This window comes from Oncorhynchus gorbuscha, linkage group LG13, assembly GCF_021184085.1.
Source record: "Oncorhynchus gorbuscha isolate QuinsamMale2020 ecotype Even-year linkage group LG13, OgorEven_v1.0, whole genome shotgun sequence".
Lineage (NCBI taxonomy): Eukaryota > Metazoa > Chordata > Actinopteri > Salmoniformes > Salmonidae > Oncorhynchus > Oncorhynchus gorbuscha.
Genome location: NC_060185.1, coordinates 23,579,030 through 23,597,332, shown reverse-complemented (window position 1 = coordinate 23,597,332; position 18,303 = coordinate 23,579,030). Strand labels below are relative to the sequence as shown.

General features: G+C 45.4%; 1 protein-coding gene across 2 annotated transcripts in view; it reads left to right on the top strand.

Annotated features, from left to right (window-relative positions):
- Positions 1-3,218: 3,218 nt before the first annotated feature.
- The window catches only part of LOC123992590 (ephrin type-A receptor 4-like), an 85,551-nt gene continuing 70,466 nt past the window's right edge, over positions 3,219-18,303 (top strand). For both annotated transcript variants that reach the window (XM_046293849.1, XM_046293847.1), the window contains exons 1-3: positions 3,219-3,373; positions 4,748-4,815; positions 7,378-8,041. In XM_046293849.1, coding sequence (XP_046149805.1) covers positions 3,277-3,373; positions 4,748-4,815; positions 7,378-8,041 — 829 coding nt within the window. In that variant the 5' untranslated portion in view covers positions 3,219-3,276. The remainder of the gene's footprint in view (positions 3,374-4,747; positions 4,816-7,377; positions 8,042-18,303) is intronic.

Below are 18,303 nucleotides of genomic sequence, written 5' to 3'. Positions count from 1 at the left end.
GTTAATGTAAATTGTCCAGTGGCAATTTTGATGAATTGTTCAGCAGTCTAATGGCTTGGTGGTAGAAGCTGTTGAGAAGCCTTTTGGTCCTAGACTTCGTGCTACAGTACCACTTGCCGTGAGGTAGCGGAGAAAAAGTCTATAACTTGGGTGACTGGAGTCTCTGACTATTCTATGGGCTTTCCTCTGACACCGCCTGTTATATAGGTCCTGGATGGCAGGAAGCTTGGCCCCAGTGAAGCACTGGGCCGTTCGCACTTCCCTCTGTAGCGCCTTACGGTCAGATGCCAAACAGTTGCCATACCAGGCGGTGATGCAACCGGTCAGGATGCTCTCGCTGGTGCAGCGGTAGAACCTTTTGAGGATCTCAATATACCCATGCCAAATCTTGTCAGTCTACTGAGGGGGAAAAGATTTTGTCTTGCTTTGTTGGTGATGTGGACACCACGGAACTTGAAACTCTCGACCCGCTCCACTACAGCCCCGTTGATGTTAATGGTGACCTGTTCGGCCTGCCTTTTCCTGTAGTCCACGATCAGCTCCTTTGTCTTGCTCACATTGAGGGAGAGGTTGTCGTCCTGGCACCACACTGACCTCCTCCCTATAGGCTGTCTCATCATTGTCGGTAATCAGGTCTACTGCTGTTGTGTTGTCAGCAAACTTAATGATGGTTTTGGAGTTGTGTTTGGTGGTGTTGCAGTCGTGGGTGAACAGGGAATACAGGAGGGGACTAAGTACACACCCCTGAGGGGCCCCAGTGTTAAGGATAGCGTGCTCTTACCACTTGGGGGCTGCCCATCAGGAAGTCCAGGATCCAGTTAAAGAGGGAGGTGTTTAGTCCCAGTGTCCTTAGCTTAGTAATGAGCTTTGTGGGCACTATGGTGTTGAACGTTGAGCTGTAGTCAATGAACAGCATTCTCACATAGGTCTTCCTTTTGTCCATGTGGGAAAGGGCAGTGTGGATCTGGGTCACCTGTGGATCTGTTGGTGGTATGTGAATTGGAGTGGGTCTAAGGTATCCGGGAAGATGCTGTTGATGTGAGCCAATGACCAGCCTCAAAGCACTTCATGGCTACCGACCTGAGTGTGACGGGGCGGTAATCATTTAGGCAGGTCACCTTTGCTTCCTTGGGCACAGGGACTATGGTGGTCTGCTTGAAACATGTTGGTATTACAGACCCGGCCAGGGAGAGGTTGAAAATGTCATAGTGGGATTTTTTATTAGCGTCCGGATTAGTCTCCCGCTCCTTGAAAGCGGCATCTCTAACCTTTAGTTCGATGCGGATGTTGCCTGTAATCCATGGCTTCTGGTTGGGATATGTACGTACAGTCACTGTGGGGACGACGTCATTGATGCACTTATTGGTGAAGCCGATGACTGAGTTGGTCTATACCTCAAAGCCATTGAATGAATCCCGGCACATAATCCAGTCTGTGCTAGCAAAACAGTCCTGTACTGTAGCATCTGTGTCATCTGGCCACTTCCTGGTTCCCAGGCAAAATGCACATAGGCAGGTGTAACCTACAGTTTACACATCCAAGTGTGATCTTAATTAAGCAATTGTTTATTGCAGGATCTAACATATCATACGAAATGGATGACATAGTACACAATTTAGCAACATTTTCTGGAAGACCATTTTGGCTCCTGAGTACTACTTTAAAACTACTGGCTGAAATTATTTAAAAAAACCTTTAAAGTGAAGTGTCACTTTAAATCTATCTATTCACTCCAGAGTTAATTTGCTAAATTGTAATTACTCCGCTACTATGGCCTATTTATTGCCTTACCTCCTTACTCCATTTGCACACATTGTATATATATATTGTTCTATTGTGTTATTGACTGTACCTTTGTTGATCAAATGTGTAACTCTGTGTTGTTGTTTATTGTCGCACTGCTTTGCTTTATCTTGGCCAGGTCGCAGTTGTAAATGAGAACTTGTTCTCAACTGGCCTATCTGGTTAAATAAAGGTGAAATATATATATATTTTTTTAAACTAATGAGTCATGATCAGGAAGAACTTTGGGTAACCTGCTGGCCTTTGTGTATGTATTAGTGACTGTGTGAGGTGATGCGAGAACTTCCCACCTATGCCACGAAGATGGCCCTCTGCGGCTCACTGAAGCCTGCCTGGAGGCTGCCAAACTTGGCTCATCCTGCAGGAGCATGGAGAAAGATCCAGCTTGCGTAGGAGGACGTGAGGGAGGAAGGGAGGGTGAAGAAAACATGGAAATAGACAGACAGGCTGAACCAAAAGGGAGAACACAGGGTTTTTCAAAACCGAATAATGCCTTCATTGTTTGAAGAAAAACCCAAAGGAAAACATTAGGTTACTCTTGTCGATTTATTTCTAGACCTTTGGGCGTTAAATGTTTGTTATCACAACTCAGGGATGGATCCCCATATGTATCAGCCCAACACACCTTAATTCCAATTCAACCTTGATAAAATACTATTTGAATAACGACTATAATCAATAACACGGGATTCGTGGCCATCATTCATCACACAATTGTTATGATCAATTTCCCAAATTGGAATTTCGTGTTATGTAATTGTGTCATGCTCTTACTTGTTCCATAATCCAATATATACAGACTATCTGTGATTGTATCCGCTAGGTGGCGACCGTGGTCTAAAGTGTTTCATCTTGGACAGCGCTGCACATCACTGGAGACAACTTTCATATGGGGATCACAACGCGGCCCAATGACGAGTAGGCGGTTTAACTCACGTTATGAGAAAAATGACAAATATCTGCCTACACATGACAACGACTAGTCCGAAGAAATAATTAAGATTTTTAGGATTATTTGAGCAAAGCACTTTTGAGACACGTGCTATAGCCTAGACTTAATTAGGGATACCAATGTTGAAACGGTACTTGGGAATTTCATCTTTATTATTAATAACAATGTAACGACATTATCTTGGAGGTTTATTGGTTTATTGTCTTTAACGAGAAAAGAAGTGGTGTCCGCATGAAAGAAATTCACTAAATATTACAGTAACAACTGGCCCTTTACACAGTCCCATTTGGCCCAGTGTCCACTCATGGCTGAGGGGTAGGGGGACAATTAATGATTATTTGGCCGTTTTCCCGTCCACTGCGTTTCCTATTTGGAATGACTGCCGCGTCAGAGCGCTCAGACCCGCCTCCCGGCTGTTTTCGGAGCGTCGCTCTATCCCTGCTTCAAACGCATATTCCACAGGGAGAGAGAGTGAGCAAGACCTGCGAGGAGCGGAACGAACGAAAAAAGGCGAACGACAAATGTTACTCATGGCTGGGATTTTGTTTACGGCGACCTTTGTGCTGCTTGGGATTTCTACGTTAGTTTCTTCGGCACGGATTTACCCTCCAAATGAAGGTAAGACTGGGAATAACAGCGGAGCCCCGTCTTGGACTTCTTCTCCGTTAGTTTATACTCCGTCCACTTCGTGTGTGAGACGGACCACGAGCCCGTTGTCCCGTAGCTATTCTGGACTCGTGCAAGAACCTGCAGAAACGCATATAAGGGGGCAACACAATTATTTTGCTCAACAACATGTGTCATTATTCGCTGACATTGGGTTTCCATATGCGTCAAACCCATCGAACGTTTTGTGTCGTAGGCTACTTGGTCCTGGTACCCAAAATTGTTGAAAGCGCTTGGCAGAAAGCCGGAGCGTATGAAGTCTATATGGGGCTCTAGCAGGGTCCGAGTCGAGTGCTGGGAAGTCTTACTTCAGAGTTTCTGTTAATTAAGCAACAGTCACCTTCTTCAACACACTTTTTTTTAGCCATATAGGTCACAAAGACTCGATTTTATGCAGCAATCATTATTGCTTTGGAGGGCGCCTGTGTCTGGTTTTGTGTAAGGACGGTGGTGCACCCCCCACCTTCAAAAATGAGCCATGTTATTTTAATTCATAACCATGTATTGCAGTCGCAGTTCTGTACAATACTCCCCACTCAATTATCAAGTGGCTCTTGTGCATTTTCTATGTCAAATGCATTAACTTCAAAACAGTACTCAAAGAATGACCTAAGCCAAGTAATTTCAGATAAATGTTAACATATTAAATTAAATCCACTTTCTAAAATTAAATTCAGTGAACTTTTAAGCGTTTACAATTGAGATTTTCGTCACTGCGCACTGAGAAGATTGCTGTAAGAAATATAAGAGGCTTGATAAACCTCATCACGGATTATTTTTGATTTCTAACTGAAGCAAATTAATTTAGAAGTCCGTGCTCCTCCAATAGCCTTCGATTGATCATCATCGAACCTCAGGAGTTAGAACAGACAAACGGAGTCTCCAATATCTAGGCCTATTTCTTAACCAAACATCCAGGGTTACAATGACAATACCCATGGTTATTTATACAAATATCAAATCCCAGGAAAATGGGGTCCCTTTATGTTTTTCATCACAAATCTCCCTGAAAAAATATCAACATTACGTATTTGAGTAATCCAAACATATTACATATTTTATGGAGTTATATGCGTGGACGTGTTCCTATAGATAGGTCCTTACACATCGATCATTAGCCTATTTCTGACTGGTTTTTCGTTGAGCAGATTGCGAGCAGATTGCGCAGAATTGTTTTCCTCGATCAAACTGCATAACTATCCAACTAGGGTAACATAACAGCACCGTGGCTTTTCCAAACCGCATATTAGCACTGTAGACCAGATTACACGTCATCCGTGTTATGAACAGCCTATAACTGCTCACTTCTCTTTCTATGTTTTTCAGTGACGTTACTGGACTCCAGATCCGTAGCGGGGGAGTTGGGCTGGGTCGCCAACCCAACAGAAGGAGGGGTAAGTGCCCCTCGTTAGGACGCGAGTCCCCCGTTGATTCAAAATGGAGAGATGATGTCCTCTATAGCCTACCGGCCCCCACCCTCCTCTCTCTCTACTTGCAGTAATGGTCAGATTCTAGTCCGATACTGTAGCAGGCGTCGGGTTTCCTGAATAGACCGCGGATTGAATCGGTCTTTGTGGAGAAACTTTATATCCTTTTCCCCCATTGAGGCGCGGGGGAGAGGAACTTGGCAGCACAGAAAGGGCCCTCTGGAATGGATGAATGAAGGGAAAGGGCAGCGGGTTTCAGTCCTCGCTGTATGATTGGATTGGGCCATAAAGCGATAGGGAATGTGATCGGACTAAATGCGTGATCACGTGGTCTAATTGGGATATATATAGTTGCGCTGATCATGTACAGAGTGCGACTGTTTCGGGAATGGCTGTGAAGGGGCCCGGGGTGCGCGCGGCTGGGTCCTGTCTGGCACACTCCCCTGTTGTTCCGCGAGCAGAAGCAGCAGCAGCACTGGCGTCTGATTAATTGCATGGGACCATCTTATAGTTTTAGTCGTATTTATAGACTAAACCAGCGAGGTGTCCCAAAGTAGAGCAACATATGCTATCCAAGAGCAATGACGTTCTTGTGTCTTTTCAGACATCTTCTGGCATATCCATTATATTTTAATGGTACAGTTTATCGTATGCTATAGACCCATAAAAGAAACGTTGATCTTTTGTTGCAGCTCCGCCTCTCCAACTCTTGTTTTATTCACCATGGGGTTGAGTTGTTGTTCAATGAACTTGGTTCGTGTGTGCTTCTGTTAGTTGCTCTCTGTTCCTCCTTCAGCCGTTTCCTCCGTGGCGGAGTGATTGACAGAGTGCTGGCAGCGCGGACTGGCCTACATTCACCCTCTCATTACAACCAATTGCCCACATTCTCTCTCTCCTCCGCTATCGGGAAAAGGTGCGGCCTTATCTGCCACAGCGGTTGATTTCCACGATAAAGGGCGAAGCAGAGAGAAGAGAGCAGTGGAATTGAGCAGCGGGGGTTACGGAGTCTCACCCATGTTTAGAGTTATCTCCCCTACTCAAAGGAATAGTGCTTTGAACGAGATTATTTATGATAACACGTTGAATCAAATAAAGCGCAGGATACACCCTTCCCCGTAGTAATAGCTCTGTTTGGGCTCCTTTCTCTGCATACTATATAGTCCTAACCAGATACAAGCAGAAGGCTGGTTTATCTGCTTTTGTTTTTAAATGCAATAAATTAGAAAACCATTTTTTTAAACCTCATTGTGAAACATGTAAAGGCCCAGCGAAGTGAAAAACGTGATTTACCGGTTTTTATGTATATTTCCACACAATAAGGTCAGATAATAATGTGAAATTGTGAAAATTATGATGATGCCTTTTTAGTGCAAGAACTGTTTGAAAAGACTGCCTGAAATTACAGCCTGTTTTGGTGGGATGGAGTGTTGGCCTGTCTGTTGACATCACCAGGTGGTAAATTAGCTAATAGACCAATATGAAAGAGATTTCCAAACCTCTCTGCCAATAAAAAGCTAGTTCTCAGTTTTCCCCTCCCCACTCAGACCACTCCCAGACAGTCCTAGCAAAATTCTTTACTCTTCGCTGAGAAGCTATTTTGTTTCTTTTTTGACCATTGTAAAATTATAATTGAAAACAATCACAGTAAGGTCCTTAATTGTTACCCAGAAATGATTGGATATTGAGATAAAAACTTCTGCATTGAATCTCTATGAGCATGCCATAATGCCCACAATGCCTTTCAAAACGCCATATACCCTAGGCTCTTTATCATAAGTAAAACAAACATTGCTCCTATTATAATAAGCCAGCCAGTCATCAATAACCTAATCCATACACCCAATCCACATGTGTGCTGTCAAAACCCTCTCCCTCTCCAAAATAATTTGTATACCTACAGAAAGAACACAGACACACTTTTTCTATTGGGTTTCTGTTGAAATCACTTGGGTTTCTATTCTAATCACTATAAGCCATTACAGACTTAGAGCCTATCCATTAGCTCATACATAAGATTGTTTCAATACCCCCTTTCCTTTATCTTTGCTCTCTTTCTGTATTTCTCTCCATTTTGTGACCTTTACATTTATCATGGAGTTATGGGGATTTACATTGAGACATTAAATTTGACATCATAGTAATAATGAATGGTGCATGTTCCCCAAGGATTTGGTTGGTTTCCTTTTATGTAGAGATAAAACTTACTAGTCGGGATTGAATAAGGCACAGTAGGCCTATTTGTGCTTATTTCTGCCTGTACCAGTAGTAGTTTCATTATAAAAGGCCTTACTATTTATATTAGGCCTTGTCATGCATTTATTATTCTTCAAATTGACAAGCTTGGCCATTAAATAATTGGCCTACTGGGACACAGATATTGAGTCACCATTTTGCTATGGTCCTTCTCAATGCTCTTTCTCAATGCAAGTCACTGTTTTTATGTGGCCTACCATTTTCCAGAATTTTGTAATGTCGATATAATGTTCGTCAGATGTTTTCCTAACATTGTCTCTGTGTTTGTCTCCTCAGTGGGAGGAGGTGAGCATCATGGATGAGAAGAACATTCCCATCAGGACGTACCAGGTGTGTAATGTCATGGAACCCAACCAGAACAACTGGCTTAGAACGGACTGGATCCTCCGAGGTGGCGCCCAGCGTGTCTACATCGAGATCAAGTTCACCCTGCGCGACTGTAACAGCCTCCCTGGTGTCATGGGAACCTGCAAGGAGACCTTCAACCTCTACTACTACGAGTCCAACAACGACAAGGAGCGCTACATCCGAGAGAACCAGTTTGGAAAGATCGACACGGTGGCGGCCGACGAGAGCTTCACCCAGGTGGACATCGGAGACCGCATCATGAAGCTGAACACGGAGGTCAGGGACGTCGGAGCCTTGACCCGGAAAGGTTTCTACCTGGCCTTCCAGGACGTGGGAGCCTGCATCGCCCTGGTGTCTGTCAGGGTGTTCTATAAGAAGTGTCCCATGGCCGTGAGGAACCTGGCCCAGTTCCCTGACACCATCACCGGGGCTGACACCTCCTCACTGGTGGAAGTCCGAGGATCCTGCGTGCATAATTCTGAGGAGCGTGACGTTCCCAAAATGTACTGCGGGGCGGACGGAGAGTGGCTGGTGCCTATCGGGAACTGCCTGTGTAACCCGGGATTCGAGGAGAGGAACGCTAAATGCCAGGGTAAGTTAAGGAGAGAAATCTTCTGTCTGCCTCAGATATATATTCCTTTAGTCGCTGGCAGCAGCTGTTCTGCAAGGTTATTTATACTTATCTCTATCTTTCTCTCTTCATTCACCTTCCATCTCTATCTCCATACAGAAGCCTGCTTCTTTATCATATCTCCCTCCTCTCTCTCTGTAGGTCTCTTTGCCTCACTCCCTCCATGTATCCCGCTCTCTTTGTCTCTCCCTTTTGCCCCCTCTCCTCTATTCACCAACCTCTCTCTCTGTTGCTTGTTGTCTCTCTCTATCTCTCCTCCACACCTCCCTGCGTCTATCCTACATGGTATCAGGCTGGGCAATAGAAGCAGTGATGATTGTACATTCCGTAATTATCCAGGCCATTGGGATGTTTTAGTTAGGCCAGGAGAACTGGCCTTCTATTGGGATGTGTTAGTTCGACCAGGGGAACAGGCCTGCCTGTCTGCCGTGTGTCTCTGGTGGCTAAATTGCTCAGAAGAGATCAGTCTTAATAGATACCAGTAGCTGCCAGTCTGTCTCTCTCCTCCTAGCCCCAACACCAGACCCAATCCCAGCCAGATGATTCCCAGTATCTCTCCCTATTTCCTCCACATCCCACCACCAGCCCCAACCCCAGCCAGATGATTCCCAGTCTGTCTCTCTCTATCTCCTCCACATTCCAACACCAGCCCCAATCCCAGCCAGATGATTCCCAGTCTCTCCCATTCCCTCTCTCTCCTCGCCACCCCAACACCAGCCCAGATCCCAGCCAGATGATTCCCAGTCCCTCTCTTTATCTCCTCCCCACCCCAACACCAGCCCAAATCCCAGCTAGATGATTCCCAGCCCCTCTCTCTCCTCCCCAACCCAGCTCCAATCCCAACCAGATGTTTCCAATTCTCTCTCTCCTCCCCACCCCACCACCAGCCCCAATCCCAGTCAGATGATTCTCAGTAGGTCCAGTGCTCATTCACCTCATTATATGCTGGTGGATGAGAGGTGGAAAGAAACACACACACACACACACACACACACACACACACACACACACACACACACACACACACACACACACACACACACACACACACACACACACACACACACACACACACACACACACACACACACACACACACACACACACACACACACACACACACACACACACACACACACACACACACACACACACACACACACACACACACACACACACACACACACACACACAGCATTGAGGATGAGGGGGAAAAAATGCTACAAGTGTTTGTTTTACTCTTCCATCTCAATGATCCCTCTTGGTTCTGTTTAATGTTTGAGTGGCTATACATATTGGATGTCTTATATTAACCATCAGCATATGAATAAAAACATGGCAATGCAAGAAAACAAAATTGTACTCAAAAGCCAGCGGAGAATCTGTCGATACAATTACCAAGGATATATAGGCCTGCTATGTGTTTCTCTCTGGGTGCGTGGCTACAATGGGGGACGGGACACTCTACCTACCTTCATTTACGGGGGAGCCTTTAAGCGCTATCTCAGAGGACTAATTGCCTGACAAACAGGCCTGGTGATTTAGGGTACTAGGGCTGGCTCCTTCTGAGGGGGGACGAGGAGGACGCACTGAGGTACAAATGGTCACAGATGGTGTGTGTGTGGGAAAGGTTGCGGGTGAGGGGGTAGCATTTCGTGGCAAGAATGTTCTTTGGAATGGAGCCCGTCTCCCCTGTTGGTGGCTGTGGCTGTGTGGAGGGCTGGGGCCAGTTTCTCACTCCCCTGGGTTGTCTTCAAAGAAGGGGAAGGCAGAGATGGAGGGATGAAGGAGAGCAGATTGAGGGTAGTTAAATACACTTGTTCAATTCAGTTAATCTCTTTGAATGATTATGTATTACTGGTTTGAGTCAGCAATATTTAGTTCCCTCTCATACCAATCTCACGGGCAACTATCACATCAGAGTTAGTTCAGACACACACTCACGTTCTGCCTGGGTCTCCATGGATACCAGAGCGTCAGTCCAGGGTTCGCCTCAGTGTTTGATGGGTTAAAAGGTGGAGCTCACTGTCAGCCTTCAAGTGCACTGATGAGCTGGTTAATATTCCACAGCATGACGAGGCAGAATAGTGGGGGGCTCAACTTCAATATAATCATGTGGTCCAACACACTAAAGAGGGGCTGAGATGGGGGGTTGGGCCTCAAGTCCTCTGTCAGAAAGAGGGTGTGTGTGTGTGCAAAGGTTATGGGGGTACCTTGGCCTCTGGTTCCCAGCAGTGGTGAGTGAATGGGACTCCTCCATCATTGTTGGAGCAGTGAGGTTGGGGGGTGTGCGGGTTAGGGGGGGTCAGGGGATTGTGAACGCTGGCTGAGGGTCAAAGGTCACTAAGTTGTTCATCCATCTTGCTGGTATGTGTGACAAGGTCGTGGGCCAGGATTGATTAAGATGTCAGTATCCTGACAGCTGGGTGCTCGGGGGCCGCCAGGATGTACACAGAGCACAGGGGCCAAGGGGTAAAGAGGCCAGGCAGGGCCCCCCGAGGATGACCGGGGGTTTGCTTTTGGGTACCTTTCTTTTCTCTCTCATTCCCTTGTTTCTATGAGCTTGGGTAGCAGGGTAGCGCTCTCTCCCGCTAGTCGTCTGTTGAGGGGGACTCCATTGTTGGGGGGGGTCATGTGTTTGTATGTGTGAGTGTGTGTATCGATGTGTGTGTGAGTTAGTCTGTGTATTGCGTTCATGTGGGTTAATGTGTGTGACTGTGTGTTTGTGTTAGATGTTCGACAGATTATGATTTTTCAACGCTGATACCGATACCGATTATTGGAGGACCAAAAAAGCAGATACCGATTAATCTGCCAATTTTTTCCCCAATTTATTTGTAATAATGACAATTACAACATTACTGAATGAACACTTATTTTAACTTAATATAATACATCAATAAAATCAATTTAGCCTCAAGTAAATAATGAAACATGTTCAATTTGGTTTAAATAATGCAAAAACAAAGTGTTGGAGAAGAGAGTAAAAGTGCAATATGTGCCATGTAAGAAAGCTAACGTTTCAGTTCCTTGCTCAGAACATGAGAACATATGAAAGCTGGTGGTTCCTTTTAACATGAGTCTTCAATATTCCCAGGTAAGAAGTTGATAGGCTTGAAGTCATAAACAGCGCAATGCTTGACGCACAACGAAGAGCTGCTGGCAAAACACACAAAAGTGCTGTTTGAATGAATGTTTACGCACCTGCTTCTGCCTACCACCTCTCAGTCAAATACTTAGATACTTGTATGCTTGTATGCTCAGTCAGATTATATGCAACACAGGACACGCTAGATAATATCTAGTAATATCATCAACTATGTGTAGTTAACTAGTGATTATGATTGATTCTTTTTTATAAGATAAGTTTAATGCTAGCTAGCAACTTACCTTGGCTTACTGCATTCACGTAACAGGTAGTCAGTCTCCTTGTGGAGAGCAACGAGAGAGAGGCAGGTCGTTATTGCGTTGGACGAGTTAACTGTAAGGTTGCACGAATGGATCCCCCGAGCTGACAAGGTGACAATCTGTCGTTCTGCCCCTGAACGAGGCAGTTAACCCACTGTTCCTAGGCGATCATTGAAGATAAGAATGTGTTCTTAACTGACTTGCCTAGTTAAATAAACGTACACATTTATTTTTTAAATCGGCCCTAATTAATCGGCCATTCCGATTAATCGGTCGACCTCTAGTTTGTGTGTACAGGTTTGTATGTGTATTGTGTTCATGTGTGTGCGTTTCTGTGTGTATGTGTTGGAGGCAGGCGACTTGGGAAGGGTGAGAGTTGTGTGGAGCGAGGAGCAGGATGAGTGAGAAAGGGTAGTGGTCGGTGCCGTTTAAGATGGAAGATACTCATTGAAAAAAAAAACCTTGTTGTATCCTTCTGCCATCTACGCGCTCTCCTCCTCTCACCTTATCCCTTCGCTTGTGGACTTCGGTGCACAACACAACAGCCGTCTGTGACCAGGCAAAAAAACCCTTCCAACTCATACCTTCATATCATAACTGCTACACACAGCCTACATCGTTGTCACCATATTAGCTAACGTAATGTCATAGTCAACACAGCTACTAGAACTAACGCATTAGTAGTGGGCACTATGGTGTTGAATACTGAGCTGTAGTCAATGAACAGCATTCTCGCATGTGTTCCTTTTGTCCATGTGGGAAAGGGCAGTGTGGAGTGTAATTGATATTGCATCATCTGTGGATCTGTTAGGGCGGTATGCAAATTGGAGTGGGTCTAAGGCATCCGGGAGGATGCTGTTGATGTCAGCCATGACCAGCCTTTCAAAGCACTTCATGGCTACTGAAGTGAGTGCTACAGTGCGGTAATCATTTAGGCAGGTCACCTTCGCTTCCTTGGGCACAGGGACTATGGTGTTATTCTTGAAACATGTAGGTATTACAGACTCAGTCAGGGAGAGGTTGAAAATGTCTGTGAAGACACTTGCCAGCTGGACCGCGCATGCTTTGAGTTCAAGTCCTGGTAATCCGTCTGGCCCAGTGGCTTTGTGAATGTTGACCTGTTTAAAGGTCTTGCTCACATCGACTACTGAGAGCTTGATCACACAGTCATCCAGAACAGCTGATGCTCTAGTGCATACTTCAGTGTTTCTTGCCTCGAAGCGAGCATAAAAGGCATTTCGCTCGTATGGTTGTCTCGCGTCACTGGGGAGCTCGCGTCTAGGTTTCTCTTTGTGGTCCATAATAGTTTTCAAGCCCTGCCACATCCGACGAGCGTCAGTAGTAGGATTCAATCTTAATTGTGTTTTGACGCTTTGCTTGTTGGATGGTTTGTCTGAGGGCATAACGGGATTTCTTATAGGCGTCCGGATTAGTGTCCCGCTCCTTGAAAGCGGCAGCTCTAGCCTTTAGCTCGATGCGGATGTTGCCTGTCATCCATGGCTTCTGGTTGGGATATGTACGTACGGTCACTTTGGGACGACATCATCGATGCACTTATTGATGAAGCCGATGACTGAGGTGGTATACTCCTCAATGCCATTGGATGAATCCCGGAACATATTCCAGTCTGTTCATTGCAAAACAGTCCAGTAGCATAGCATCCGCGTCATCTGACCACTTCTGTATTGAGCGAGTCACTGGTACATCCTGCTTTAGTTTTTGCTTGTAAGCAGGAATCAGGAGGATATAATTATGGTTGGATTTGCCAAGTGGAGGATGGGGGAGAGCTTTGCATGCATCTCTGTGTGTGGAGTAAAGGTGATGTAGAGGTTTTTTCCCTCTGGTTGCACATGTGCACGCTGGTAAAAATGTGGTAGAACTGATTTAAATTTGCTTCCATTAAAGTCCCCAGCTACTAGGCACGCTGCTTCTGGGTGAGCATTTTCTTGTTTGCTTATGGCCATATAGAGATGGTTGTAGTGGCAGCATCAGTCTGTGGTGGTAAATAATATAGATGAAAACTCTCTTGGTAGATAGTGTGGTCTACAACTTATCATAAGATACTTTACCTCAGGTGAGCAATACCTCGAGACTTCTTTAATATTAGACATCACGCACCAGCTGTTATTGACAAAAAGGCACACACCCCCACCCCTCATTTTACCAGACGTAGCTTCTCTGTTCTGCCGGTGCATTGCAAATACCTCCAGCTCTATATTGTCCGCGTCGTCGTTCAGCCACGATTCAGTGAAACATAGGATATTACAGTTCTTAATGTCCCATTAGTAGGATAATCATATTTGTAGGTCATCCATTTTATTTTCCAATGATTGCATGTTAGCAAGTAGAATTGATGCAACAGGAGTTTACTCCCTCTAGTCCCTCATGATTCGCCTACGGTGCAGGCAGCCTGATTTGCATCCTTTTTTCCTCTGTCTTTTCTTCACGCAAATGACATGGATCTGGACCTGTTCCCGGGAGAGCAGTATCTCTTTCTCGTCGGACTCGTTAAAGGAAAGCGCTTCTTGCAGTCCGTAGTGAGTAATCCCAGTTCTGATGTCCAGAAGTTATTTAGGGTCATAAGAGATGGTAGCAGCAACATTATATACAAAATACGTATAAAAAATAAGTTACGAACATAAAAAAAAAAAAAAATAATAATAATTGCACAATTGATTACAGAATTTAAAACGTCAGCCATCCTATTCAGCGCCATTTCGGCGTCCTAATCAATTATTTGGTGACGTGAATATATTTTGTGTAGTTTTATCTAAAAAGGATAACTTTTTCAATGTTTCACTATTTTAAGTTTTATGAAATTCACTGAGGAGGTTGGTCCTCCTCTTCACCCTCTGAGGAGCCTCCACTGAGGACATAGTTGGAGTTTACAGGTTGGCTGAACCATAAAGGTGGCAGACTGTTTTGACACCTCTCATCGGGGAGGGAGGGTAGTGGGGAGCAGACTGGTATTTGATGGTTGAGCTGCTAAACCTCTTCACCATCTATACAAACACCACATCAAGGACAGGACCACCGCTGCTCATCAAAGCCAACCTACCCACCTTTTGTTGAAGCAAGAATGAGTGTGTTTGTGTGTGTACGACCAGATTAGTGTCAGAGAGAAGAATGATTGTAGCCAAAGAGTGTGATAGTCGTGTTTTCCCTCCATTCCCCCTAACCTTAACCTGTTGATCCTGACCATAGACCTTCTCAACTGAAAATGGTTCATATTGTTGGATTATGAGGTATTACATATGACACAGCTTTCCAGTATTAATGGAGTTGTATGAGATGTAGGTCTCTCTCGATGTACAACTGGTTAAGGGTACACAAGTAATAATAAATAAGCATAATAAGCACAGCTACCTTTCTCAATAGCAAGGCTATGCTCACTGAGTCTGTACATAGTCAAAGCTTTCCTTAAGTTTGGGTCAGTCACAGTGGTCAGGTATTCTGCCACTGTGAACTCTCTGTTCTGCGCCAAATAGCATTCTAGTTTGCTGTTTTTTTGTTCATGCTTTCCAATGTGTCAAGTAATTATCTTTTTGTTTTCTCATGATTTGGTTGGGTCTAATTGTGCTGCTGTCCTGGGGCTCTGTTCACAAACACAATCAAACCCCACAGAGCCCCAGGACCGCAGTACAATTAGACCCAACCAAATCATGAGAAAACAAAAAGATAATTACTTGACACATTGGAAAGAAATAACAAGGACCAGCTTGCTTAAGGGACTCTTGTCCAGGTTCAACTCTCTGTAGGTGATGGCTTTGTTATGGAAGGTTTGGGAATCGCTTCCTTTTAGGTGGTTGTAGAATTTAATGGCTCTTTTCTGGATTTTGATAATTAGTGGGTATCGGCCTAATTCTGCTCTCCATGCATTATTTAGTGTTCTATGTTGTACACGGAGGATATTTTTGCAGAATTCTGCATGCAGAGTCTCAATTTGGTGTTTGTCCCATTTTGTGAAGTCTTGGTTGGTGAGCGGACCCCAGACTTCACAACCATAAAGGGCAATGGGCTCTATGACTGATTCAAGTATTTTTAGCCAGATCCTAATTGGTATGTTGAATTATATTTTCCTTTTGATGGCATTGAATGCCCTTCTTGCCCTGTCTCTCAGATCGTTCACAGCCTTGTGGAAGTTACCTGTGGCGCTGATGTTTAGGCCAAGGTATGTATAGTTTTTTGTGTGCTCTAGGGAAACGGTGTCGAGATGGAATTTGTATTTGTGGTCCTGGCGACTGGACCTGTTTGGAACACCATTATATTGGTCTTACTGAGATTTACTGTCAGGGCTCAGGTCTGGCAGAATCTGTGTAGAAGATCTAGATGCTGCTGTAGGCCTTCCTTGGTTGGTGACAGAAGCACCAGATCATCAGCAAACAGTAGACATTTGACTTTCACTCTCTGTCTGTCTGTCTGTCTGTCTGTCTGTCTGTCTGTCTGTCTGTCTGTCTGTCTGTCTGTCTGTCTGTCTGTCTGTCTGTCTGTCTGTCTGTCTGTCTGTCTGTCTGTCTGTCTGTCTGTCTGTCTGTCTGTCTGTCTGTCTGTCTGTCTGTCTGTCCGTCTGTCCGTCTGTCCGTCTGTCCGTCTGTCCGTCTGTCCGTCCGTCCGTCTCTCTCTCTCTCTCTGTCGCTCTGTCTCTCTGGCTCTCTGTTGACGTTGTTAAATATGCACTAGGGAGCATCATCTAAATTAACCACGTAATTATATTTATCCCTCTAGTCCCTCATGACTCTAAATACACATACACAAATTAGGTATTGCATTTGTAGTCTCCCTCTCTCTTCCACCCCCTGTTCTCCTTCTCTCTTCCACCTCCTGTTCTCCCTCCCTCCCTCCCTCCCTCCCTCCCTCCCTCCCTCCCTCCCTCCCTCCCTCCCTCCCTCCCTCCCTCCCTCCCTCCCTCCCTCCCTCCCTCCCTCCCTCCCTCCCTCCCTCCCTCCCTCCCTCCCCCTCCCTCCCTCCCTCCCTCCCTCCCTCCCTCCCTCCCTCCTCTGTGTTGTTTGTGCTAGTTCGGCTGTCTCTGGTGACAGCAGCAGCAAGTGGGATGAATAATAAAATTATCATCACTGTCGTGAGGTTGAGCACCACAGTGAACATTATTGCCTGTATTGCCTGTCTCTATTCTGATACACAAGCACGCAAACACACACACACAAGGGTAGAATAGAATAGAATGTGCGCATCACGTGTTCTGCCTCTCCAGAGAAGCTAATTTAGTGTTGTTAAGTGGAGAGACGAGAAATCTATTACCACCAGGTAGGAAAAAATAAAAACATGTGACAATGAGGACAAAACGTGTCATGAGGGAGGACGCTTCTTATTTTTCCAGCAAACACTAAAATAATAGCTGTTCCTTAAAGTGTCCTCATATTTCTTGCTTTTTTAGCTTCACTTATGTCCTCTCCTCACTTCCTCCCTCGCTCCTTTTCACTCTCCCTCCACCAGATGAACTGTAATTCAGCGATCATTACTGGAGGTGCTGAAAGTCTCTTCCTGCTCAGCCCGCGGTCCTGGCCCTTTCCCCTGCCGTTTCTAACACTCATCGCCATCTCTCCTTCCACCCCATTCAGGCCAGGAAAAGACTGCTCGTTGAGTGTGACCCAAGCAGGCGGGCAACACTCTGACAATACAAACACAACAAACGCAATGCTTGAGCTCACCGAACGCCACCCGCATAACCCACATGTAACCACATTGTTAAAACTTCCTGAATTGTTCAGCAAATATTCAGCCAATGATCGTGAACTTTCAGGGGACGTTATGGAAAATCTGGTTTCGGAGCCAGCTCTTTCTCGCTCCTCCCCTCTCTCCTCCCTCATCTTTTTGAAAAGCATCCTCTCTTTGAAGGCTGCGATGGGAAGAGGGAACGATTAAAGCAGTCACTAAGCAAATTAACATGTAAAAAGCCCCAGAATCTATACCCCAGGCCGCTCTCTACCCACTCCCCAGCCCTCCCGGCTCCCCTCCCCCTGTCTTTCCCTCTATCCCTCTCTCCATCTTTCCCTCTCTCCCTCTCTCCCTCTCCATGTCTCCTTCTCTTTCTCTCTGCTGCTAGTTTTTGGACACACTCTTACTCTTGCTCTCTCACCACCTGCTTTCTTTTTCTTTCTCTCTCTTATTCTCTATTGGAAAAGCTGGGTTGATGAACAGACAGAAGGCTCTGAGGAGGAGAGAGGGGGGGGGGCAGACGGGCAGATGACGAGAGAGAGCCAAGGGCTCCAATCAACAGAGGACACAGGCAGATAATTTGAAAGAACAAGAGAGAGAAAGACAGTGATAGTGAGGCTCTGAAAAGAAAAGGTAGCCACTTTCATTGATTTGACTGAGGGAGAAGAGTACTTTTGCAAGAAGGAGAGAGGGGGAATGAGAAGGAGAGAGGGGGAATGAGAAGGAGAAAGGGGGAATGAGAAGGAGAGAGGGGGAATGAGAAGGAGAGAGGAAAAGAAGGGTGCAGTGAGAAGGAGAATGAGACAAAGAGGGATTTAAGTGGGAGAGATTTAGTTCCAGTTTGGCAGTCATCCTTTTCCTCCACTTCATCATCTACCCAAAATCCCTCATATCAAGGGCATTCTACAACTGATGTTGAGGTGTGTTAGTGATCCATCTCTGTGAAATGTGTACATGCTTCGGTGTGTACGTTTGCAATATCTATTGAGGTCAGATCACCCACTCAACCGTGGCTTCTCTCTTAACTTTTAAATCCTGTAGCGTGAGCAGCACAGCTGAATACAACACCAACATAACCACACATAGATGTTTTGTCTGCCAACTGTCTGCCAACTCTTCCCCAGTTTCTCACAATGGAGGCT